This window comes from Capricornis sumatraensis, chromosome 1 (assembly GCF_032405125.1).
Source record: "Capricornis sumatraensis isolate serow.1 chromosome 1, serow.2, whole genome shotgun sequence".
NCBI classification, from domain to species: domain Eukaryota; kingdom Metazoa; phylum Chordata; class Mammalia; order Artiodactyla; family Bovidae; genus Capricornis; species Capricornis sumatraensis.
The window spans coordinates 103,751,985-103,776,127 of record NC_091069.1 but is presented as its reverse complement, the minus strand read 5'-3'; the positions used below and the strand labels follow the sequence as shown (position 1 = coordinate 103,776,127).

Below are 24,143 nucleotides of genomic sequence, written 5' to 3'. Positions count from 1 at the left end.
CCGCGTCACCTGCAGAGTGGGCGTTCCCCACGGCCCTGCCCCGGAAGGCCCCTCTCAACACTCCTGGCACCCCAGTCCTTGAAGACTTCCCTCAGAACGATGATGAGAAGGAGAAGCTGCAGCGGCGGCGCTCCAGGGTCTTTGACCTGCAGTTCAGCACAGACTCCCCACGTTTGCTGGCCTCCCCCTCCGGCAGGTGAGTGCGCACCGGGCTGCCTCATTGTGCGCACCGCATCGTGGGTCTCGCGCGTTTGCGTCACCACAGTACCTCATGGTTTCTAGGTCTGGATTCTCAACAGCGCCCATTTCGTTTGTTTTTCCTTTAGGAATGTTGAAGTTTCAGCTACAATGCCCAAATTTACAAACACACAGATTACTGAACATTACTCTACCTGTATCAAACTGTCTACTGAAAATGTGAGTATCTGCTGGTTTAATCAGTGAAGACTTTGCAGCCTGGTCAGAGAGGAGATCTAGCCTTCCTGGTTCTGTAGAGGATGCACGGTCGGTGATGGCGCACTTACATTTCCAGTGACTCTTTGAAGCTGGTGTTTTCAGTGTGGTTTTACTGTTTCTTATAGACCACTGCCACCCCTGTGACAAGTTGCCTGACCCCTCTAGTGTGACTCGAGAGGCAGCATACTAGAGTTAGTAGTGTAGTTCTGGAGCTAAACAGTAGATAGATCCTAGGCTTGTGGGCTTGTTGTGAGTCCCAGAATTAGCCTGAGTTGAAATTCTGTCTCAGCCACTTACACGCTGTGTGGCCTTGGCAGGTCACCCAACCGTTGTGCCACAGGGTCCTGCTCTGTAAAATGAGAGTGAGACTGTCCCTACCTCAGAGGTGTTCTGAGGGGGCACTGAGCCCCTCTGTGTCAGCGCCTAGAACAGGGCTTGCACACGGGATCACTCAGGAATGGTGCTGTCACTCCAGACCTCGAGAACGAAGATGCGCACACAGGGACTTCGCGGCATCCACCAGGCGCTGGTGGGATTGAGATGTGGGCTATTCCTGTTACAAACTTAGCTTCCCCTTGTCAGGGCAGCGTTGTCTACATGAGCCTAGGCTCTCAATGACAGGCCTTTCTGCAATTTTCTGTTTTCAGAAAATCACCACCAAGAATGCTTTCGGCTTGCACTTGATTGATTTTATGTCAGAGATTCTTAAACAGAAAGATGCCGAACCGACCAACTTTAAAGTAAGGATGTCCACCTGCTCTTGCATCTGAGTGAATGCTGATGAAGACTGATATTTAACACAGCACCATAATCGGCTTCTACAAGTACCCGCGAGGCTTCCTGGTTTAGAGCACTGTGTTACCTACTTTACTTTCTTTCTTAAACTGATGAAGAGCTGATGTCTTTCCATTATGCTCTGTTTATTCCCTATCAGTTTTAGGGGCATCTTTGTCATTTTTTTCTTAAGGGCAAATAAAAATTTGATGCAGATTACTGTGTTTTGCCAGTTCAGCTGCTCCTTTCTCTGATCCCCATGTGTACACCTCTGCTTGTTTGACCAGGTAGCTGCCGGCACTTTGGATGCCAGCACCAAGATCTATGCTGTGCGTGTGGATGCCGTCCATGCCGATGTATACAAAGTCCTAGGGGGGCTGGGCAAGGATGCGCCACCTGCGGAAGAAGCAGAGGACCATGGTTCAGGTATACGGGCTGGGATCTGAGTATAAGGGGCTTTTTAGAGGGCGTAGCAGGTAGCATTCGAGTAACATACTGGAATGAAGTCACAGGAAGTCAGTTCCCATTCTATTGAAGACATGGACATTTTTCAGAATTGTATTTCAGAAGATAATCAAACACAAGATTTGCTTGTTTGTTTTGGAAAAGAGAAGGGCCTTATAACGCTTTTTGATTTTGTTTAGAAAAGATTTAGTAAACATCACCAACTAGGGAGCTTGTGATCTGGGGGGAATGTGTCTTTGGAAATTGACTTGTATCAGAAGCCAGATACTTAATCTAGTAGCTTGGTTTCTCCCTTACCTGAGGATTAGATGTGCCTGCTGCTTTGAGGGGATGGTGTGTGTTGCCGTGATGATCACTCTTTAGAGTTTGAAGAGCCTGTATTGATAGATTCAGTCACATGCTCCAAAGCAGCCCCTACAGTGCACAGTCTTACTCCTTCTCACAGATGGAAGTGCAACTGAAACAGGAACAGCCAAGAAGGCCCCAAAGCCAAGGAAGAAGCACTCGTGCAAAACCATCGAGCAGAATGTAAACAACCTCAATGTCTCCAGCGCTGATCGAAAGTGCGAGGTGAGGAACTGTGTGCCCAGTGTGGTCTGACTAATTCAGAACCTCAGAGGTGGAAGTGCGCTGGTCTGTGCTTGTTCAGGCCTCAGGGTAGTGAAACATTCAGCTGGTCTCTCTGCATTGTCATCCTTCAGCTTTTCAGTGAAGACAGAAGAGGGCAGGTCCCTGTTTTCCCCCATTTTCAGAATGATTGAGTACAAGGACATGGCAAATGCCTGAGAAAACCAACTGATTAAAACATGTATTTTCTTCTGTAGTACATGCAGCAGCGGTGATGACAGCTGACGTTTATTGTGTGTCTGCTGGGCACATCTTGCTGCCCTAGGCCTGTGACAGCCCATTCAGTCCTTACAACACCCTTGCTCCATTTTATGAAGAAGTAATTGAGGTGCATGAAACTAAGCGGTCTGCCTCCAGAGTCCTTGCTGTAAACAGCCTTACCCGATATAGCAAATCCAAGGAATCTGCTTAAAGGAATGATTCCAGAGGCTTCTTTTTAAATTAGCAGTTAATTTAAAGCAAACAGATGTTGCTACAAATTTTTTAAAAAATTTGTTGTTGAAAACAATTTCAGTGAACATTCTTGTACATATTTGCATTCTTCTGGGAGTATATTTGTAAAAAAAATTCTGAGACATGGAATTTCTGTTGCCCTCAGAAATGGTTGTATCAATTTACTTTCCCACCAACAATGGGCTCAGTTATTTCTCTTACCTGCACAACATTAGTAAATGGTGATTAATGTCACGAGAGTGGAATTGATCACCAGGGGAACAAGTGGACTTGGAAAAAGGACTAGGGCTCTGGGGTACCCCTATCTTAAGAGTTCAGAAAGCTGACTAATAAATGCCCAGTGACTGGGGGGAAACTAGGAGAGTGTGGAATTGAAATGAGAGTTTCAAGGAGGAAGAAATGGCCAACTGTGTCAAGTATGGCAGCCTTAGGCCTTGGTGAGCTTGGAGAAGGGCCCCTGGGGAGGTGCAGCTCAGGCCTCCAAGGAAGAGGAGCTCCTTGGCTGAGTTTGAAGGAGGGGCCTGGGGCTCAGGACCCAGACCCCTGAGGAGGGCGTCCCTGCTGGTACTGGTGTCTCTTACTGGCTCTGGATAAGGTTGGTCCTGTGAGTGTCAGTAGAAAGCTCAAGCGAAGTTCGGCTGCTGCCACAGGTGGGCCTGCTGCTGCTGGAGCGGGGTGTCACTGCTGGCTGACACCCCCAGGAACGGGAGTCCTGCCGAAAGAAGCGGTTCCTCTCCTCCTCCCAGCCCTACCGCCTCCCTCTAGTGCCTCCTTTCAGTGGAGCCCAGTAGGGAGCTGCTGACACAACTGAGATGTGGCCTCTGACCCAGCATCACGGGGTAGAGCATAGGTGGTAGGTTTGGAGCTGAGTGGCAATAGTTTAATAACTGGCAGAGAGCCAGAGTCTTGTAATACTCACTTTCAAGAAGATTCTGTTGGTTGGGGGACAGGGAGAAAGGAAACGTGAAAAAGGTCACCTGTTGAGGAATTTAGGTGAAAGTTAAGCATAGATTCTTACGACTACTTCAGCATCTTTGTAGGTCTGAAAATTTTTTCGTAAAAAATTGGGAGAGGAAAACAAGTGGGGAGAGAGGCAGTTTTTTGGAAGAGTTTTGCTGTAAATTGGGGCAGAGTAATAGCACGGCAAATGCAGGGAAAGTAAGGTCCAGAGTTTGTGTGGGTTTTTTTTCTTTTCTTTCCTAAACAGTGATGTAGTATTTATTGACATGGGAATATTTGCAGAATATATTCTTTTTAATTTTTAAAAACTCTTTCAGGTATAATTTATTTACAGTGTTATATTAGTTTTGAGTGTACAACACAGTGATTTAAAGTTTTCGTAGGTCACACTTTAAAGCCGCTGTACCTGTTGGCTGGGCTCCCTGTGCTGTGCGTCGTGCTCTTTAGGCTCATTTATCTTGCACATAGCAGTTTGTACCGCTCAGTCCTCCGCCTCTCATGTCCCTCCCTCCTCTCCACTGGTAAACACTAGTTTGTTCACTATATCTTTGAGTCTGTTTCTATTTTGTTATATGCATGCTTTGTTTTATTTTTTAGATTCCATAGATAAGTGATAACATACAGTATTTGTCTGGCTTATTTCACTAAGCGTAATAACCTCCAGGTCCAGCCATGTTGCTGCAAATGGCGGATCATCTTTTTTTTTAATGGCTGAGTAGTATTCCATTGTGTGTATGTGTGTGTGAGTAAATGTTTATACACACATGCATATACACACACACACACAGCCTCTTCTTTATCCGTTCATCTGTTGATGGATACTTAAGGTGCTTCCATATCTCAACGATTGTAAATAATGCCACTGTGAACACTGAGATGCATGCATCTATCTTTTCAAGTCAGTGTTTTCATTGTCTTCAGACGTATACCCAGGAGTGGAATTCCTGGATTATATGGTAGTTCGGTTTTTAGTTTTATGAGGAACCTCTATACTGTTCTCCACAGTGGCTGCTAATGGGCCTACAGTCTCACCAGCCATATACAAGGGTTTCCTTTTCTGCACAGAGTGTTTGTTGTTTGTGGTCTTTTCAATGGCAGCGACTCTGACAGGTGAGAGGTGATGTTTCACTGTTTTGACTTGCATTTCTCTGATGGTTGGCAGTGTTGCACATCTTTTCATGTGTCTGCTTGGCATCTGTGTGTCTTCTCTGGGAAAATGTCTGTTTACGTCTTCTGCACAGTTCTTGATTAAGTTTTGTGGTTTTTTGATTATTGAATTGTATGAGCTATTTATATATTTTGGATTTTAACCCCTTATCAGTCGTATCATTTGCAATTATTTCCTCCCATTCAGTAGATCGTCTCTTCATTTTGTCAGTGGTTTCCTTCGCTGTGCAAAGCTTTTACGTTTAACTGGGTCTCATTTGTTTATTTTTGCTTTTGTTTCCTTTGTCTTAGGAGACAGATCCAAAAAATAATGTTGCGATTTATATGAAAGAGTGTCTGCCTATGTTTTCTTCTAGGAGTTTCATGGTTTCCAGTCTCACACCTAGGTCTTCAGTCCATTTTGTTTATCTTTGTGTATGGCGTTAGAGTGTTCTGACTTCATCCTTTTGTATGTAGCTGTCCAGTTTTCCCAGCACCATTTGTTAAAGAGACTGTCTTCTTCTCATTGTTGGTTCTTGCTTCCTTTGTCATAGATGAATTGACCATAAGTGCACGCGTGCCTTTCTGGGCTTTTTATCATGTTCCATTGATCTCTGTGTCTTGTCTTTTTCTTTTTTAATCTTACTTCTTTTACTTTTGGCTGCACTGGGTCAGACAGCAGAGCGTGGGTTTTCTCTAGTTGGTGGCGAGAGGCAGCTGCTCCAGGTGCAGCACGTGGGTTCTCATTGCAGCTCGCTGCTGTGCGTGGGCTCTGGGGCCCATCAGCTTCAGTAGTTGTGGCTTGCAGGCTCAGTAGCTCCATGGCCTGTGGAATCTTCCCAGACCAGGGGTTGAACCCATGTCCCCTGCGTCGGCAGGCAGATTCTTAACCACTGGCCTACCTGTGAAGTCCCTATGGGTCTGTATTTTGTGCCAATACCATAGTGTTTTGCTTATTGTAGCTTTGTAGTATACCCTGGGAGCACGGATCCTCCAGCTCTGTTATTTCTCAGGATCGTTTTGGCTATTCAGGGTCTTTTGTGTTTCCGTACAAATTTTATGTGTTCTAATTCTGTGAAAATTACCCTTTTTTTAAAAAATAGGAGAATTAGCAGCATGTTTACTTGTTGATGGCACCCGTCTAGTGGAGAGGGAGTTACTGATGATGCAGAAAAGGGAGGATAAATGCTAGGGTGGTGTTTGAGTGGGTGAAGAGGTCAAGGAGCGGACAGCTTGGATGGGGCTTGGCGGAGGAGCACAGAGGCTGATGAGCAGCGGGGCTTGAGTGTGTGCACGTGGGCACCTTCTGGATATTCTCTTCTGGCTGTGTCTCCCCTTCCACTCAGTCCTGCCCCCGTCAGTGAAGTAAGCCAGGTCTTCTGCTGACAGCGAGCATAGAGGAGGAACGTGTTGGAGATTTGAGGAGAGAATTAGGTAGGAGAGACTCGTCCAGGAGGGTGTTGAGTGGAGGGGCTAGGGAAACATAGTCTGATGGCCAGTCAACACTTTGGGTCTCCTTGAGATCTTCCTGGACCAGGGATGGAACTGGTGTCCCCAGTATTGGCAGTGGATTCTTAACCACTGACCACCAGGGAAGTCCCTCACCATCATTCTTGCTCGTGCTTCTGGTTCTACACAAAAATGTTCAGCAGCATGGTTGGACATTCTCTTTTCCGACCACCTTCTTTGTTCCCAGGTAAACCCAATTCTGGGGAGCCTGAGGACACCCACACTGGCTGCTCCATTGTCCTAGAGAGAGCACAAGAGCGAGCAGTGCCGCTCCCTGCAAGCCGCAGCTGTCGGGCTGTGGTCTGTTATGCGAGTGAATCAACAGGGTGTTGAAGAAACACCGAGATCCCCCACACCGGAAAGCCTTTTTTGCTCTGTTACCTGCAGTAAACTTGTAATAACTGAAAGAATGGAAAATACAGAAGGAGGAGGGGATGCACACAAACCTAAAATTTGAAGTTTCAGCGGAACTTCCAGTTTACTGAACCCACATTCTGTGGATGGTGGCGGAAGATGGGGAGGCAGATATTCTGTGGGTGGGTCTGGACCAACTGAGAACCCTGGTTTGCGTGTGAGCTGATCTGGTTTGGACAGAATTCTACTGTGTTCAGAATTCTTGCTGCCACCGGGGTCCAGCCTGCTTAAGTTCCAGTTCTTCAGGTCAGGACAGCACAAACAGAGGGTGTGAGGAAGGTCAAGGCTCCTACTCAGGAGACCAGAGTGGATGGAGGTCAGAGTTTTCGGAAGAGGTGAGGTTTGACTTGGGCCATGAAGGGTGGGTAGGTGTTTGCCAGGTGGTGACAGGAAGGGGACTCCGGGCAGAAGCACAAGCAGAGGTCACAGAGCAGAGGACGCTCTGGTTCCTTCAGCAGCTGGACAGTGTCCAGGTTGGACTAGAGAGGAGGATTTACTCCTGAAATGACTCTAGACTTCATCGTGCAGTCTGCTGTCCACCAAGGCCTGTTTTTACTGCTTCTCTCCCCTGCTGGGACCCTTATTTCAAAGAGTCCCTCTCTCCAGACTGCACAGCCGGCAGCGATTCATTTTCCCATCCAGTCACTCACTCAGAGATGTAAGTCCAATCTAATTCACATGACAGAACCATTGCTCTTACACTGATGGGATCTAATTCTAGGCAAAAGGGAGGAAAGTTGTCTTAGTGTTTTCAGCTGTTAATGTGGGTCGATGTGCAGATTTCGTGTTGACTCTTTGAAATGCTGAGTTTCGGTAACTACCTGCTGAAGACCTTGGAGGTGTGGGATCCAGGAGGAAACCCATTGCTGTGGTGAGCCTTTGAGGAAGGGCATGGGAGAAGCACCTCTGGTGTTTCTAGGATAAGGAATAGGAGAGAGCAGAGACAAGGGTTAACTCAGGCAGGGGCTATATTAATGGCAATGAGGGTGGGAAGGAAGAGGTAGGTGGTAGAGACGGGCCCACCAGAAAGCCCACCAAGCCTTGTACTGACTGGGTGAGGGGTGAGGAGGCAGAACGCAGAGGTGCCACGTGTGCTGTTCTGGGACTCGCTTATCAGGAAGTGAGAGCAGAATCTCAGTTCTGGTGAGGTTGGGCTCGGGGCTGAGGGGGCCAGTAGAGAGCCGGAGAGCCATGTCCACCCTTATAATTAAGGGCCCTGTCTGCAGAGTGGCCTTGTCCTAAGCCGTCAGGAAGGCCTGTGAACCCAGTACCTGGCCTCTTCCCTGTCACTGGCCTCCTGGAGAGTCCGAGGCGCTCCTGCCCTCCAGCCAGGCATGCCTGTGTGCCTGTGCCTGGCCCTGTCCTCCCTGCCCCATTCTGCTGTGGGGCTTGATGACACATGGTTATGCCCCCCCTGCACCCTGACCTCAGCCTTGGGGGTCTTCTGACCTCCTCTCCCCTGATGACTGCCTGTCCTTTGCCTGGATCTCTTGCTTGGGTTCTTTCTTCCACATCTTTGAAAATATTGTTCAGAGGATTGATGGGATTCTGTGAATCCCTCACACAAACTTTTTATAAGTCAGCAAAATTTGTTGTGATAGCATTCTACTAGAGATAGATGTTCAAAAAGTGGCGGTGGAGGGGCGTCCCTTGTGACCCAGGGGTTGAGAGTGTGCCTGTCAATGCAGGGGATGTGAGTTCGATCCCCAGTCCGGGAAGATCCCGTATGCCGCAGGGCAGCTGAGCCCATGTGCCGTGACTGCTGAGCCAGTGCTCTGGAGCTCTCCAGTCACCACCACTGAAGCCCGCTCACCTAGAGCCCACGCTCCAGAACAAGAGAAACCACTGCAATGAGAAGCCTGCGTGCAGCAGTGAAGACCCAGCACAGCCAAATAAATAAAATCTTCACAGAGCCCACACCTGACTGTGGAGAGACCAGCAGAAGGTCCCTGTCCAGGAATACTGTAGGCAAGCACACTGGCGTGGTGTCAGCTTGTCACCACTTACTGTGTGCCTTTCTCCCTTGAGCGCGCACAGCCCTTTGAAGCAGGTGGGCTTTTACCAGGTCAGTTGATCATGTGCAGAGACATTTTGATCCCGTAGATGCAGCTGCGAACAAGCAGGGTCTAGTGAATGGGGTTTCCTGTTTCCTTTGGCTGTGTCCCGTAACCCTAGGGGTCCCCTCTGTTTCTGCACTCAGGTCGACCCCATGTTCCAGAAGACGGCAGCCTCGTTTGACGAGTGCAGCACAGCAGGCGTGTTTCTCTCCACCCTCCACTGCCCAGACTACAGGAGCGAGCTGCTCTTCCCTGTCGACATCCAGACCCTCTCCAGCGGGGAGCCTCCCGAGCTGCCGGATTTGGGCTGGGTGGAAATGACCGACTTAAAAGGTGAGTCCAGTGCAGCCTCTTACCAGAGCAGCTCAGTCATCAGAGAGGTTTCCGTATATAACCATGGCTAGCAAGCCCACTGTGCTCTTGTGTTGCTTATTTACCCAGAAGTTTCCTCTGGAAAGACAAAGTGGGCTTTTTTTTTTTCCAGGAGAAACTCACTTTTAGCCTCGCTGCAGCGTGGAGTCTTGCACAGTAGTAGCCAGTGCTCATGGTTATGTGTCCTAAGGCCTTCTGTGCGCTGTGGGCAGCTGGTTCTCTGGAGGGTGAGAGTTTGGACTGGGGAAAGGGGCTGTAAGAGACTAGTTGCGCCAGAGGCCTTGTGTGCACTTGTTATCAACCCAGGGGGCCCTGAGGGGAAAAGGGCTGTGTGAACTGTCTTCAGAGTCCTCCACGGTGGTCTGAGAACAGACCTGTCCTGCTGTCAGTCCCTTACACTGGCTTAGCAGTGATTTCCACCGCCCCCTGCCGCCCATCCAGCCTGTCCCCTCCCACTGCTGGGGGATCCTCTGAGGATGTGGTAGGCAGTGTGAAGGCCAGGCACTAGCGTGGGACAGTTTTGTGGTACATGGAATTTATCCTCCCCTCTGCAGGACCACACCAATATTATGGTGCCCGTCCTCCTCCTGTCCTTGTCTAGAATTTGCTAAGAATTACTGTTGAGTACTAACAGTTGTCCAGGGGTGTGCACTCAGATGAGGCTCTAATCCTGTGAGGTGGGTAATCTGTACCTGGTCTGGTTGTTGTTTAGTCGCTCAGTCATGTTCAACTCCTTTGGGACCCCACGGACCGCAGCCTGTCGGGCTTCTCTGTTCATGGAATTCTCCAGGCAAGAATACTGGAATAGGTAGCCATTCCCTTCTCCAGGGGTCTTCCCGACCCAGGGATCAAACCCATGTCTCCTGCGTTGCAGGCAGATTCCTTACCACTGAGCCATCAGGGAAGCCCATATCTAGTTTATTTTGGGGCTAAAATAAGTGATGTTGCACAATTGTCTGTGCAGTTAGTACGCTTTAAGGATGGGTTTTTGGTTTCCCAGCTCCAGCATGGGACACAGAGTCCATTTCAGAGTCAAAAAGTCTGTGCTTCAGGCTTCTGCTCTGGTGTTTTCCCCGATTCCTGGAACACCAGTGTGGAGCCTACCTCTGGCACCGGTGTGTGCCTGAGCACACGTCCTCTCCTGGGAGAGCGGTCAGCACACAGGTGGGCGGCCGGCCAGCCTCTCTCCAAGGACGGGAGGTGGCCGCGCCTCCCCCTCCACGGGGCTGCTCTGTCATCTCCAGGGGCTGAGGCATGTCTCCAGCCCGTTCTGATCCTTCTTTGTGATCTTCCTGTCCTCCCAGCGGCCCTGCAGCAGTGTGCAGAAGATCGCCAAATCTGCCCTTCCCTGGCCGGCTTCCAGTTCACTAAATGGGACAGTGAAGCACATAATGAGGTGTGGTCAATTTCTGGACTTCCAAGGGCCCTGGGCATTTCTCCAGCAGCTCGTGGTTTCGGTGAGATGCCCTGAGATGAGTTCTGCCCAGTGGGAACCACACCTGTGGCATCATCTTTATTTAGCTGGCAGTAGTACAGGAAGTATTTGCTGTGGCTCCTCTGTAGGGACTAAACACTGGGGCAGGGCTGGGAGTGGGCTGTGTGCTGCCCTCTGCAGGCCCGTTAAACAGCTGGAGTAGCGTGTGGGGATCAGCTTTGTGTTTCTTCTTGTCCTGCCCCCCAGGGGAAGGCAGTCCTTCCATTCCTGGGTGCACAGTCTTATCAGATTTACTCTGAAACATGGCTGTCCCAGTGGCCTCTGGTCTCTTAGGCTGCTGTCAAGCGCAAGGAATTTCCTGCTCTTCAGAGTTGAGTCCCTTGGCACAGAGTTTCCTGAGAAATTGTCATGTGTGAAGTTTTTCTCTATTTTTAGCCTGACCCCCTCTAGTCTACTTACTACAACCTCCAAAATAAATGGTCTCCATGGAAAACTGTTTAAACATGGGGTTAAAGGATGCAGATTCCGGTTTCGTGTTTTACAAAATGCGCCTGACGACAACCCAGCTCCATCCTGTGCCGCACAATATAAACTTCCTCAGCGCTCTGCTGTTGAGAGAACGCTGGCTCCGGGGAGGCGGGCGTGGGGCGGAAGGCACCTCCAGTGGGGCGGGTCTCCCCGCAGTGGCGGGGTGGTGATGGCCGTGTGGGGGACTGGGGAGCTCTCCGTCTCTTGCAGTCAGTGTCGGCCCTGGTGGACAAGTTTAAGAAGAACGATCAGGTGTTCGACCTCGATGCCGAGGTGGAGGACAGTGACTGTGAGGACTTCCCCAACGGGCCCCTGGAGGATGACTTCGATGCCAACGATGAGGCAGACCAGACCGCCGCTGGGGATCGCACCATACTCCGGAGCTGGAAGGAGCCCTGCCAGGTTCAAAGCTGCCAGTAAGGCGCTCAGGGCCGCGGGAAGCGTTCCCATAGCAGTTCTCCCAGATGTCCTGCTGGGACAGTCCGATTTCATCTCTGTGGTCTGCTGGGCTGGTGTGTCTTGTCACACAGGCTGAGCCATCCTGACTCATGATGGAAGCAATCTGCCTCTGAATATCAGCTCAGCCACTTGCTGGTCATAAGCCTGACATTGCAGGAGTCGATAAGCATGAGACTACGACATAAAAAGCTGGGCTATAGTAGCTCCTTCAGCGGCAGCAGTCATCACCACTTCGATTTTGGTAGCACGGACCGTGCTCCCTTTCAAGACCCTGGACGTGGTCTGGCTTTTGGCTGAATCACTCCATCTCAGTTATAGGCAGAAAACAGGTTTACGTATTGATTACTGAGAAAACGTGGGCTCCACCTAAAGGGCAGAGGGGTCTGAGCAGAGTTAGTTATCAGATTGGTAGACTGGGGGTGAGCAAAGTAAGGAAAACTAAGGCAGCAGGTAAAACTGAGCATAAGAGGTTGAGGAGATGGTAGAATTGGTCTCTGATAATTAAGATTTTTGATTACTCTAGTCAGCATGATAGGAACATCTGAACTTAATCTTTATTACGTGTACTTACTAGGTTAGGTTATGTTAATTTTGAGTGTTATCTGGAAGCAGGATCCCACAGTCCTGCTGTGTGAGGGCGTCTAACGGTCTTGAATGGGCCTGGGTATACCAGATTCCACGAGGCTAGAACAGACAGACCTTCTGATGGCCCTGTGCCCATAGCAGCAGCTTGGCAAGTCTGGGGTCTGGGACAGCCCAGCTGGTTCAGTGTGGGTGAAACTGTAGAAGCTGTCCAGCGTAATTTCCCACCAAGACAAAATTCCTTCAAGAACCTTGCTGAGTGTGTCCAGGCTGAGAGTGCTTTCTTGACTCCCTTTGTTTGCCCACGTGGGGAATGATTAGATCAACAGTGCCTCTTCAAATCTGAGTAGAAGTCAGGGGGCTTTGTGGACTTAAAGGAGAAATTACCTCCACCCCCCAGACCCTTTAGAAACCACCTCTCTTGGTGTGTGTATTACCAGCCTGTGGTTTTGTCCCTGTTCCCATCCTGTCTTCTGAGAAGTGAGCAATGGTAGGCAGGTTGGTGGGATGGGCCCTTTTAATGTCATTTTCAAATGTCAGAGAAGAGCTGTCACTTTTTGTAAACAGTGAAGTGGCATCTGGGGAACTGAGGTAGCGAGGGTTTTCCTCACTTCCGTTGTTATAACCATATAACCTGTAGATGGTTATTTTGAACACATCTTGAACGATTGTCTCCATTTCTCTCCCCAGTTGGACAGAATAAAAGTTTAGACTCCATCCTGCCGAGTGCCTGCATTAGGGGCACAGGGCTTAGGTCCTAGTCCAGGGTCTCGTCTGCCTTGAAATGCCTGCCCCTGGTCTGCTGCTGGCCTTTCCTGGGAGCTCAGCAAGTGTGTGACTGAGCTAGACCCGACCCTGCCATGGATGGCTGGGAGATGTGGGGCAAGCATCCTCATCTTTGGGGCCTTTGTTTTCTCACCTGTGAAGTGAGTGATTGGGGCTTGATGATAATAGTACTGTAGTATCTGATGTTTCCTGAGCTCCTGATGAGTCTGATTGTGCCAGAAACTCTGCCGGGTTCCTTACCTGCATATTTCACACAATTTATATAGTATATAAAAATAATGTCTTAATCCTTACAACAACCCTATAGGTCCTGTTACCCCATTTTACAGGTGAGGAAGAGGGTGAATTAGGGTGGAGCTGGGGAGTTACCCAGCACCCTCGACCAGTCTGGCCATGTGTGATGACCTCTGGGTGGGAGGCTCCACCCCGGGGCGCTAACTCAGGAGTATCTGGGGCCAGGAATGCCTCGTGACTTTCCCAGAGCTGCTGGAGCTTGTGCTGTACGCAGGCCTGTACTGAACTGCAAGGCCTTTAAGAGCTTCTCTAGTTCAAGGTGGGGTGGAGCGATGCCGGATTATAAACACCAGTGTTTGCAGGAAGCCCTGTGCGACTGGCCCCTGGATGGCAGCCCTTTGACCACCGTGCACATCGTACATTAGTAAGGACGTGACTGAGAAAGCGCTTGGTGACCTAGGGCGGCTCAGTTGCCCTCCATCTTCTGCAGCGGCGGGCTGTGTGCACTCTCTGATCTCCTGGGTGCAGGCGCTCACTGTGGTTAGAGGCCTCGCCCGTGGTCCAGCCCAGATCACAGCCTGCTCTGTGCTCGCAAGGCTGAGGCCTGCTGCTGCATGCTGCCTGAGGTGCTAGGAGACAGTTGAGAGAGAGGAGACCTTCAACCTGCAGGTGTTCGTGCAGCACGACTGAGCTGGTGCCAAATTGAAGGAAGGACTGTGGTTGCAGTAGGCTGGGGTGGGGGTAGGAGAAATAAACACTTCCTCCAAAGGGGATGAGAGAAGCCTGACGGAGGGGTAGACTGGATTAGGCTGGCTGCTGAGTTGGGGAGTCGGGTGCCTGCCACATAGCACTGTATTGTATTGAAAGAATGACTCAAAGCTTCCAGGGCCTCAGTCCAGTCCTGGCCCTCAGAAGTCCGACTCTCAGAAGATAGGAGCCAAAGTCTTTATAGCTTTGCCTCTAAGTTCCCAACAAACTGCCAGCTTAGCTGCCAGCATTTTGACAGACGAGTCCCCGAGAATTTGAGTGGGGGTGCTCCCAAAGCCACCTTCTCTCTCGCCCTGGGAAAGTACAGCAGAGTGCAGTGCAGTTGTTACTTAACATAGGAAGGCAGCTACAGACTGGAAGTGGGGGGTTTTTAGTATATTTTAATTTTAAAAGTTGTTTCCATTACACCTTAAATGTACAGGTACAGTTTACTGGATAAAATTTTTAAAAAAGATTCCATAGATGAAAGCAAAGTCCTTTTAAAGCTTTTATCTTATACCATAAGGTTTGATATAAAGGGGATTTATAGGTATGGCTCAGTACAGGTGAAAAGGTCGTCACTGTCTTTACCTTTAGAGGGCAGTACAGCAGCGCTAACAGGCTTTCTGGTGAAACCTACCCGACACCTTTTAGTTACCTTGCAGAAAGGGCGAAACACCAATCCAAAACTGCCATGCTGGACGGGCCAGTTAGACCCTTCATACACAGCAAGAAATACAAGCCAGATGGTTTAACAGATAGGTTATCGTCCCCCAATCACGTGGGAGACATAAATTAGTTGTTTTCACTTTCGGTAGGAACTACAGCAGTGTTAGCGGAGCCCTCATTTATGGAAAGATGGTGAAGAAGAAATGTGACAGTCATGTCACGTGGCAGGAAGCCTTGTGTGTGGAAAGACCCTGAGGCTGGGGTTCAGGGAATGGTGTCCAGTCCCCAGCTCTGGCATTTTGCTAGCCATGCAGTCTCATATAAAAGCTCAGTTTCTTTCTGTTTTCTCAACTCTCAAGTGGGCAAACTTGCGTTTTATGAAGCACTTTGAAACATCTGAAGTACTTGCATAGATATGATCGTGTTGTGACAAATGAAGAGAAGCAAAGCCCTGGCTGAGTAAACTAGAGGATTACTAGCGATGTGTTTATGTTGGGCTCACTCTTAGCAGTGTTGCTCATTTGTGGAAAAGTAGTGTCTTCAGCTGGGTCGCATTCTGCTTTACATGTAAATACACGCTTGTATTGTCTACATCGACACACATGACTGCGTATAAAAATGGCTTTATGCATTGCAGAGACGAAGTGATTCCCCTCGGGGACGGAGACATTTGGACCTTGTGTCCCCTTCTGTCCATGAAACCTGGAGAGTACTCCTACTTCAGCCCCCGCACCATGTCGATGTGGGCTGGCCCGGATCACTGGCGCTTTAGACCTCGACACAAACGTACGTACTTCTAGACAGAGCTGTTAAGAAGAGATAGTGCAGATAACCAGCCAGTCAGCCTTCAGCTCAGGAAGGGGAAATGCTCATCACAGTCTTGTACCTCCCAACAAGCTGTAGGAAATATACAAGATAAGCAGCCTCCTGGTTGGACAGTCAGTTGACCTGGCCCGGGATGAGGGATCAGTTAAGACTGAAGCCTCTAAGTGGGAAGGGTCTGGAGGTGTGAGTTACTGCACGGGTGGCACGCTGCAGCCCCCTGAAGGGCTATGCCAGCATTGTGTGTTCTGCATTCTCTCTCTGAAAAGAGGTGATTAATTAGCATACCTTTCATTGAGTTTTCTCAGCAGAAACGGATCATAAAGGTAAATACTAGGTGTGAGATTGGCCTTCCTAGTGCTGTTCTGACACTCTGACACAGATGCATTCTCGCGGTCAGTAAGGCTGTCAAGTGGAGTCGCAGGATGGGTAAACGAACGGGCCAGAGGGGTGAGCAGTGCTGACATCTGACCCATTTCTGCAGGTGACACTGCTTCACAATCAGAGCACAGAAAGAAGAGCTCAAAGGACTTTAAAATTGACTTTGACGATGATATTGACTTTGATGTACATTTTCAAAAAACAAAGGTTTGTGCTAGATTTATTATCCTTTGTGCTTTCACAAATTCTTTGCACTCCTCTTCCCCTTTCATCTGTGTTTAAGAATTCATTGTAAATTTAACTCTTAGAGTAAATGGATAGTTTCATTCTCCCTCAGTCCCCGAAGGAATTGAAATAGGCCCAGACTCAGTGGCAGAGAGACTCACTCTGAATAATGTCTCACAGAATCACTCCTTTATACAGAAGGGGGAAGACTGTTGCAGTTGTATGTATATAGACCATTTTTATTACAGATGCATAAAAACTACTTTTCTTTTTCTTTAAAATCAATAGGCTGTTACTGTTCTGACCAAGTTCACTTTGGAGAACCAGAATTGGAGAGCCACTACTCTTCCTACAGATTTCCAGTATGAGACTGAAAATCTGGTCCAGCTGCATCTCAAACCAGGCACCAGGGTAAAGCTGCTCTTCGGTTCCCTGAGGTCATGCTGTCGTTGCACCCCTTCTTAGCACTGGAGGTATCACTGGCCGGTAGTGACCATTGGTGCCTCTGAGGAGGAGAGTGTGAGGAGGGACTCGTCTGAGCGCAGGGCAGTTGCCAGGAGATGGCGTGGGGAGGGCAGAGCTGGAGGGTAACGCTTGCAGGGCAGTTGACCTCCAGACACTCTGGCCTACCTCCTCACGGGAAAGGGGGATGAACAGCGCTTTGTCCAGGTTTTACGCCGCGTTGATTATTCCCTGATTCTTCGATTCTCATTAGAGTTGTGGATTCAGAAGCCAGGTGCGCTCTCCAGCGCTCACGGCCTCCCCGCGATCACACCATACACTTGAGCCTCCTGTGATGTGCGGGGGGTGCAGCTGCCAATCCTCGGGCCCCCAGGGCTGCACAGCGAGCCTGCACTCCTTCCATGCCTGCTCAGATGAGCGCTCTGGCCCCGCCGGTGTGCACTGCAGCCGCTGTTTGCTGCACTTGCCCGTGGCCCCTGGTGATGCTAAGCAGCGAGCCTGCACTCCTGTGGCCGGGGTAGCCTGGCAGTGGGTCACGCTCAGTCCCCTTCACCCGGACCCTCTGCTCATTTGCAGTCCTGGTTGCTTTCATCTTTGGTGTCAAGTCTACAAACAGTTGACAGTTTCCTCTGCCTTATTTTACCTTTCTCTCCACAAGTCTTAATGAGACATATACAGTTCCCTGAATTCACTCATAGTGCACATTCTGTTTTTATAATTTAACATTGGCCATTTTCTTTCTAATCAATACTGTTCAGTTAACAGAAATGCTCTTAAAAATGCAGAAAGAATGAATATAATGTTATATGTCAGTTATACCTCAGTTTAAAAAATGCAGGAGGAGAGACAGAGTTGCAGAGGCAGCCATGGCCACGGTCAGTGTCAGACGCAGCAGCTGCTTGCTCGAGTCAGGAAACAGAGCCCTGAGGTGGAGGGGCAGAGCCAGGCTGCGGGGGGCCGGAAGGAAGGCAGTGGTACGCCCCACCAAACTGACCCGGCCTCAGCCACTGTCCTAGCCACAAGCCACCTTCTCTTCTCTCAAGCCCTTACTGTGAACATTGAAGAGCGTGGCTTAGGTGGTAATTTGCATTTTCAGATGTGAAAATGGTTGAAACAAGGTCATTGCATCACTGCACTCCAGGAATTGTCTTTTTTGTATTTTGTGTGTTTTTTTCCATCATTGTTTCTTAGAGAGGAAAGAATTCTTGCTTCTGATTATCCACAGGAACAAGTTTCCCTTCACGTTTATCAGGGCGGGCAGGCAGGAGCCCAGGATTCCTCACCTCTTCCTTCCAGGAGAGCAGCACTAGAAAAGTGACTCTTAAATAGCAGAAAGTGGACACCCAATCTGGCTAGAGACGATACAGGTCAACCACCCATTCTCTTTAATACCTTAAAGAGCGACGTTAATAGCAGCCAGTGAATACATGAGGGGTCTCACACACCCTTCCTGAAACATTTCTAATAGACTATGGGCAATTTAGAGTGTGTCAAGAGTGTTCCACACGGAGAGGGATTTAGAAATCACCATATGAAGAAAAGTGGGAGAAAGTGGGCATTTCTTAATAAAAATCTGTTTTTTGTTTTTGGATTTGTATTATAAAAACATTGAGGTTTGGGGGCTACTTTTGGAGTATGTAATTATATTACATTATACTAAAATATTCAGTGTGCTTCTATAAACTGTACACACCTTTAATCCCGTTTCATCCACCCCAGAGACACACCCTAGATGACGATCAGTGCCCTCAAGGCCTGCAAATCTGGAGGGCTGTGGTGGACAGGCACTCCCAGGAGAGGACGCAGACTTGTTCTGTGAGACCCCTCGAAGGCAGTTTGTGGGCCGCGGGTGCGGTGCAGAACGGGCGGCTGCTGGGGAGCTGTCACGGCCCAGGAGTGGGGCCGGCTGCCTGAGAGTCACAACAGGGAGTGAGGGTTCTGTCAAAACTGGTCAGTAAGCAGCCACAAGTAGACTTCCTTTCAGATAGGCGTAGGTGGTTCTGTTTTTAGTGAGGGAACATGTTTTCAAATAAATTTGTGGGCAGACCTAATTGTGGCCTGGCTGCTCCGGCGTCTTTGGGATAGCTGGCGGCTAGGAGCCCCGCTGCCCTGGGCTTGCTCTAGAGTGGAGTTGGGCGGTGAGTTAGAAGTCGACTGGGTGAGATGATTTTCCAGGACCCTAATGTTCTGGGACATGCATCGTTGGAACTAAGGTCATCTCCCCAGCCTAGTTTACTAGCTGCTTTTCTAGAAATTGCTCTCTGAAGCTGTACTTTGCTCCATTCAGTTACTGAAGATGGCCCGAGGTCAGAAGGCAGGGACCGAGCATTGTGAAGAAATTGGAGACTACGATTACAACAACCCTAACGACACCTCCAACTTCTGCCCTGGGTTACAGGTAGGCAGGAGCAAGCACTCTGTCCTCTTTCCAGCAGGGTCTCTGCCTCCCGTGTCCTTGCCTGTAGGGCAGAAGGCTGCAGGACATTCTGATCCGGTGGGGGTCTGTGTGAGCTTGCCCTGCCCCAGGCCTCAGAACTGAGCAGAGCCGGGGAGCAGCCAGACCTCAGCCTGCCTCACACTGAGCTCTGCACGCAGGAGGAAAGCAGACACAGTCCAATAAACCATCAACATGTAGACGGAGTGTTTAGCCTGTACAAAGCACTTATCTTGGCTATTTTGAGATTTGAGAGGAAAAGAAACGCTCTTCCCACTCAGGAGCTAGAGTTTTGGGTGGGGAGACAAAACACATAGACATGTGATGCCAGTGTGTTCTAATGGGGAAAAAGGTGTATGGAGCGGATCTCAGGAGACCACGTTTATAGCCCTGGTTTTGGTTCACACATTGTGAACTTGTACAAACTTCTCCCCCCTTTAGACCTTGCTTAGACTAGATAATCTCAGAACCCCTTCTGTGACTCTGAATGAGATAGCCTGACAGAGGGGGAGGTATTAGGCCCCATGTGTTCCTGAAAGTGAGGAGAGGAGAAAGAATAGGAAGAATAGTTAATTTACTGTATTTACTTACTTGGAAGAGAGTTAGCTGTTATTTATATTTTAGTGAAAATCTAGTTGGCCGCTTGACCAGTGCTCCTCAAACTTAGTGTACGTAAGAATCACTGAGAGAGCCTATTAAAAAACCACCTCCTAGGCCCCACCCAGAGATCTAGTCTGTTTCTGCTGGGCTCGGTCCAAGAATGTCTTTGTCACCAGCTTCCAGCAGGACCCCTGCCGCTGGCCAACCGGCAGGTCACGTCTCTGGGGTTTCAGGAATGCTGTCTGTAAAAGGAGATGCTAAACTGTTCAGAGACAAAGGACGCTGTGGTGATGACCGTGTCCCTCTGAACTCTCACTGCGGAGGTCTTAGTTATCAGATGCCTCCCTAGTACCGTCTTTGTGCAATAGGAAGATGACTAGAGGACCTCGAAGCCCATGAACTCTCAGGTGCTCTGTTCTTGCTGGGTATGGGATCTGTTGCAAAGCTATTTCTAAGCCCCTCACACAGCTCTGCCTAACTTGAAGAGCTATTTCCTTGCCCAGGCCGCTGACAGCGATTATGAAGAGTCTGATGACTTATTTGTGGGACCAGGTGGAACCCTTGACCATTCTGACCATCCACCTGCAGCAACGCAAGACAGCAGTGAGGCAGCTGAAGTCCACGGGTCGGACATCACCACTTACAGGGAGTCAAATCTGGTAGCTGAGCCTCAGAAGGTAAAGACGAAACCAGGAGTTACAGCTGATGTTGTTTGCTTGAGAGCTGCTTAATTTGCCTCTTTTATGAGAATCCTATTAGTCTGAGCTTGATTTTTTTTTTTATTGATTTTAACCCGTTACTCTCCAAGTGGCTGATTGTTAAATAAGGCTGTAGAGAATGGGCTGATGCTGATTATGTTTGTGTGGAACCAGCCATCTCTCCAAAGATTGCGATAAACCAAATGACTAGGGACAAGCCTGCTATGCACGTGCAGTATGTGAGTGAAGCCTGCAGCAAGAGAAGTGGACTGGGTTAGGTATTTAGCTCTGGAAAATACAGGCCAGATTCAACTCATATAAAGTTAACATGTCTCAAGCATCTATTCCATACCAAAATGGCAAGCTTATATATATTTGATTCACTTCTCTCTTTTACACTGCAGTTCCAGGATACCCTTAATGAAGACTGTACTTGATCAAAAAGAAATTATCAGTAGATTGAAATGAGGGACTCTATTTTAATACGTCCAAAGAAAGCTCAAACTTGGTAGTGTAAACTAGGTTTATTCATTATTTCATCTCCAGACTTTTTTTCAAAGAGCCGATGGTAAATGCTTCTTTCTTCTGCTTAGTTTTATTTGTCGCATACCGTTTTCAGGTAAATAAAATTGAAATTCAGTATGCCAAGACTGCCAAAAAGATGGACATGAAGAAGTTGAAGCAGAGCATGTGGAGTCTGCTGACGGAGATCCCCAGGCAGGCAGATGCAGAGGTAACGGGTTCCCCTCGCTGGTGCCCAGCACCAAGGCTCGCACCTGTGCTCAGCATCAGTAGCGCGAACCTTGTTCAGAAATACAAGGACGGCATCAGACCTCCGAAGCAGAAGTGGACCAGGTGTGTGAACTGGCGGGTCACACAGAAGGTGGTACCGATGGATCTTTTTTCTTCACAATGCACCAGAGAAATTGTTTCGGTTTCATTCCAACCCAGGCTTTCCTTTTTCGAGTTCCAGCGTCATAGCTTTACGTTGCTGACAAGAAGTAAACTGGGCCCATTCTGATCCCGGAGTGTTCTTTCCTCTGTCAGGTAAACCACAGTGAGGATGGAGAAGCAGGACCCCTTGAGGAGGGGGCTGACAAGAAGCTCAGCAGTCTCACAAAGGACCTGCAGAAGAGGTGTGTGCATGCCAGCAGACTTGGCCTTGCCCCCGCTTCTCACCTCTCCTCACACCTCCCGTCCTCACTCCTCCCACTCCTCCCCAAGTTGTTGGTGTAACAGAGCCCCCCTCTGCACAGGACCTGCCATTTTCACACTTCTTGCAGTTTTTCCATTCCTTCTCTGCACTGATAAGTGAGTTACGGTAGCCCACCTTTAAAAAAGGCATTTTTCTGTACCAGTGACTGGAACAGAACAGGAAAGATTTCCAAATAAGAAACTGGAAAAACCTGCTTCTTCTGAAAGGCATCTAAAATATTTCTTTGTTTCCCATTAGTGTATTCATTGGGCATGTGTGTTCATACTTGATGAAAGCGCCTTTGTCCCTGGAGTTGCAGTGACAGCTGAATACTTCTTGGCCTTTCTCTTTCACAGCCTGCCTCCCCTTATGGCCCAGAACCTCTCCATACCTCTGGCCTTTGCGTGTCTCCTACATTTAGCCAATGAAAAGGTAGGTAGACCTGGGAAGCACAGGGTATTACAGTCTGCCTGTAGGGGCTTTTATTAGTCTTCTCAGTGGACGCTTCCGGGAGGCAGGCGCCCCAGGGAGGCAGCCTGCAAGCCCGGGAGACTGGTGCTGCCTGAAACGTGGTGTCCTTTCATGTGCCCAGGACGGGGCTGGGCTGTAGCGCAAGCCGTGAGCATCACCAGGGCTGGAGCTGGACGCCTTCATGGTGTCACTGCCAGCTTCCCTCGTGGATGTCGGTGCTGTGGGCTCCCCCTTGGGTGTGTTCTCCCAGCCCAGCCAGGCCCCCAAAACACAGTGCCACCCCCGAAGCTCAGAAGCACCCTGAGTCCAGATTCTGAAGGTGTGAGCGACTCCGCCACTGAGCCAGCTGGAGGGTCAGCGCTGGCTGGGGCCTCGTGTCTGCTTGAGAGCGAGGCTTCATTACCCTCCCTCGACTCCCAGGCGGCCGGGGGCCGGGCAGACACTGCGGGGAAGCGAGAGTGACTGCATCACCCTCCCTCGACTCCCAGGCGGCCGGGGGCCGGGCAGACACTGCGGGGAAGTGAGAGTGACTGCAGGCTTCACTGGGTCCGCGTGCTGTGCCACCGCGTCACCTCCCACAGCAGCAGAGACAGCTTTGCTTGCTTTGCTACGATCAGATTTCTCTAAGGGGCCCTGGAGCGCTCAGCATTGGGAGAATCAGGAGATGTTCCCAGACCAGGACCTGCTGGGCTGACCTTTGGACTGTTTGAGGAGATCTCACTGGTAGCATGGGCTGACAGTTACCAGATAATCCACTGGGATCCGCAGTGACTCAGAGATTAAGCGCCACCAAGACAGTCTCACACAACACCTTGTGCCAGAGCATGGCGCTTAGGCTGGTCCACCTTCTCCCAGCTTTTCATTCCCATCTGGACTCCTCACCAACCCCTGGTAACGAGCTGCCCCTCAGCCGTCACGTGGGAGGCGAGGTGTGTGCTCTCTATCTTTCTCAGGGGAAGGTGTGCCAGCACACATGCCTACCTCCAGTGCCTAGAGAGGGGCGTGTGGTCCCAGTACAGTTAGGCCTCTGTGTGCCAAGGGGCTTCTGACAGCTGTTTACCCTGAGGGGACAGCTGCCTAGGGTTGGTGGAGATCCATGAGGTGGGAGGGTCCAAGAGGAAGTGGGAGGCAGGGAAAAAGGCCTGTGCAGAGATGGGGGAGAGAGAGCTGGTGTCAGGGCATCACCCAGGGGGAGGTTTCGGGCAGGGCAGGAAGGCCACGCATGGATGGGGCTGACGTACATGTGCCGTGGCCCCTAGTGGGCTCTCTGTCACTTCCCCCAGTCTCCCAGCTCAGCCGTTGGTCCTTGACAGAGATTGTCGCGGGAGCCAAGCTTGCATTTTGCTTTCCTTCCAACATTCGACAGGTTTGGAGCCAGCTTTATCATGCAGGTTATATTTGCTGTTGACAGTGTCACTTATAATCATGGGACAAGCCTGGTCTTTTGTAGTTGCCGCCAAGTTTGTTTTCTGATACCGGTGTCTTCTGTACACCAGCGTTCACCTATCTTTGATCTTCCTTCAGAACCTGAAGCTGGAAGGAACCGAGGATCTTTCGGATGTTCTGGTGCGGCAGGAGGACTGAGCTTGTGGGGGCGGTCCTCACTCCCACAGTGACCAGGATGCCCACACTCAGGGCTGAGATGCCAGGGGTTCGAGGCGAGGCTGCCGTGGCTGCCTTCTCCCAGCGCACCTTCTCTCCTTAACTGTCTGCGAACCAGCTCCCTGACCAACTCTGTCCTCGATAGAAATTTTCTGTTCTGTGGTGACCACCTAGGAGGGAAGAGAGGGCAAGGATACTGTCCCTGATGACGGAAACAGTGTCCGCTCTTCATATCCTCCATTGCTCTCTTCTCCATACTTTATTCTTGTAGAAAAGAATTCCCCAGTAGGCACTTGTCCTTTAACAGCTACCAAAACCTTGTATATAAAATACACCATATATGTGCTTATAAATGTGTATATAAGCTTAAAAATAAAATCCTTTGGGTAATTGGTTTGACAAACTAGCTGAATGCCCGCTACTTAAGTATCAGACCTGGTTTTTACACTCAGGGATGCGGACTTGGTATCAGGCAGGAAATCCTTGAGGGCTGAGGTCTGTCTTGTCGCAGAGTAGGGGTTTCAAGATTGGGTCCATCGGGGGGCTTCCCTGGTGGTCCAGTGGTTAAGAATCCGCCTTC

The 24,143-nt window shown here is 49.6% G+C and overlaps 1 protein-coding gene across 1 annotated transcript; it reads left to right on the top strand.

The window, feature by feature from the left end:
* Window positions 1–94: 94 nt before the first annotated feature.
* Window positions 95–23,879, top strand: NCAPH (non-SMC condensin I complex subunit H). The gene is made up of 17 exons (XM_068964894.1): window positions 95–196; window positions 327–417; window positions 1,104–1,196; window positions 1,518–1,656; window positions 2,141–2,265; window positions 9,005–9,194; window positions 10,538–10,629; window positions 11,407–11,612; window positions 15,311–15,459; window positions 15,980–16,083; window positions 16,390–16,512; window positions 18,851–18,961; window positions 20,101–20,274; window positions 20,915–21,028; window positions 21,343–21,431; window positions 21,847–21,922; window positions 23,486–23,879. Exons 2-17 carry the CDS (start codon window positions 349–351, stop codon window positions 23,543–23,545), a joined length of 1,914 nt encoding a protein of 637 aa, XP_068820995.1. The 5' UTR covers window positions 95–196; window positions 327–348; the 3' UTR covers window positions 23,546–23,879.
* The last annotated feature ends 264 nt before the right edge of the window (window positions 23,880–24,143 follow it).

Excerpts from the sequence above, each read along its gene's own strand:
- NCAPH (XM_068964894.1), top strand. The coding sequence starts at position 349 with ATGCCCAAATTTACAAACACACAGATTACTGAACATTACTCTACCTGT. Across the intron at positions 16,513-18,850 it reads ATCTCAAACCAGGCACCAGG|TTACTGAAGATGGCCCGAGG; the intron begins GTAAAGCTGCTC and ends TGCTCCATTCAG. Across the intron at positions 21,923-23,485 it reads TACATTTAGCCAATGAAAAG|AACCTGAAGCTGGAAGGAAC; the intron begins GTAGGTAGACCT and ends ATCTTCCTTCAG.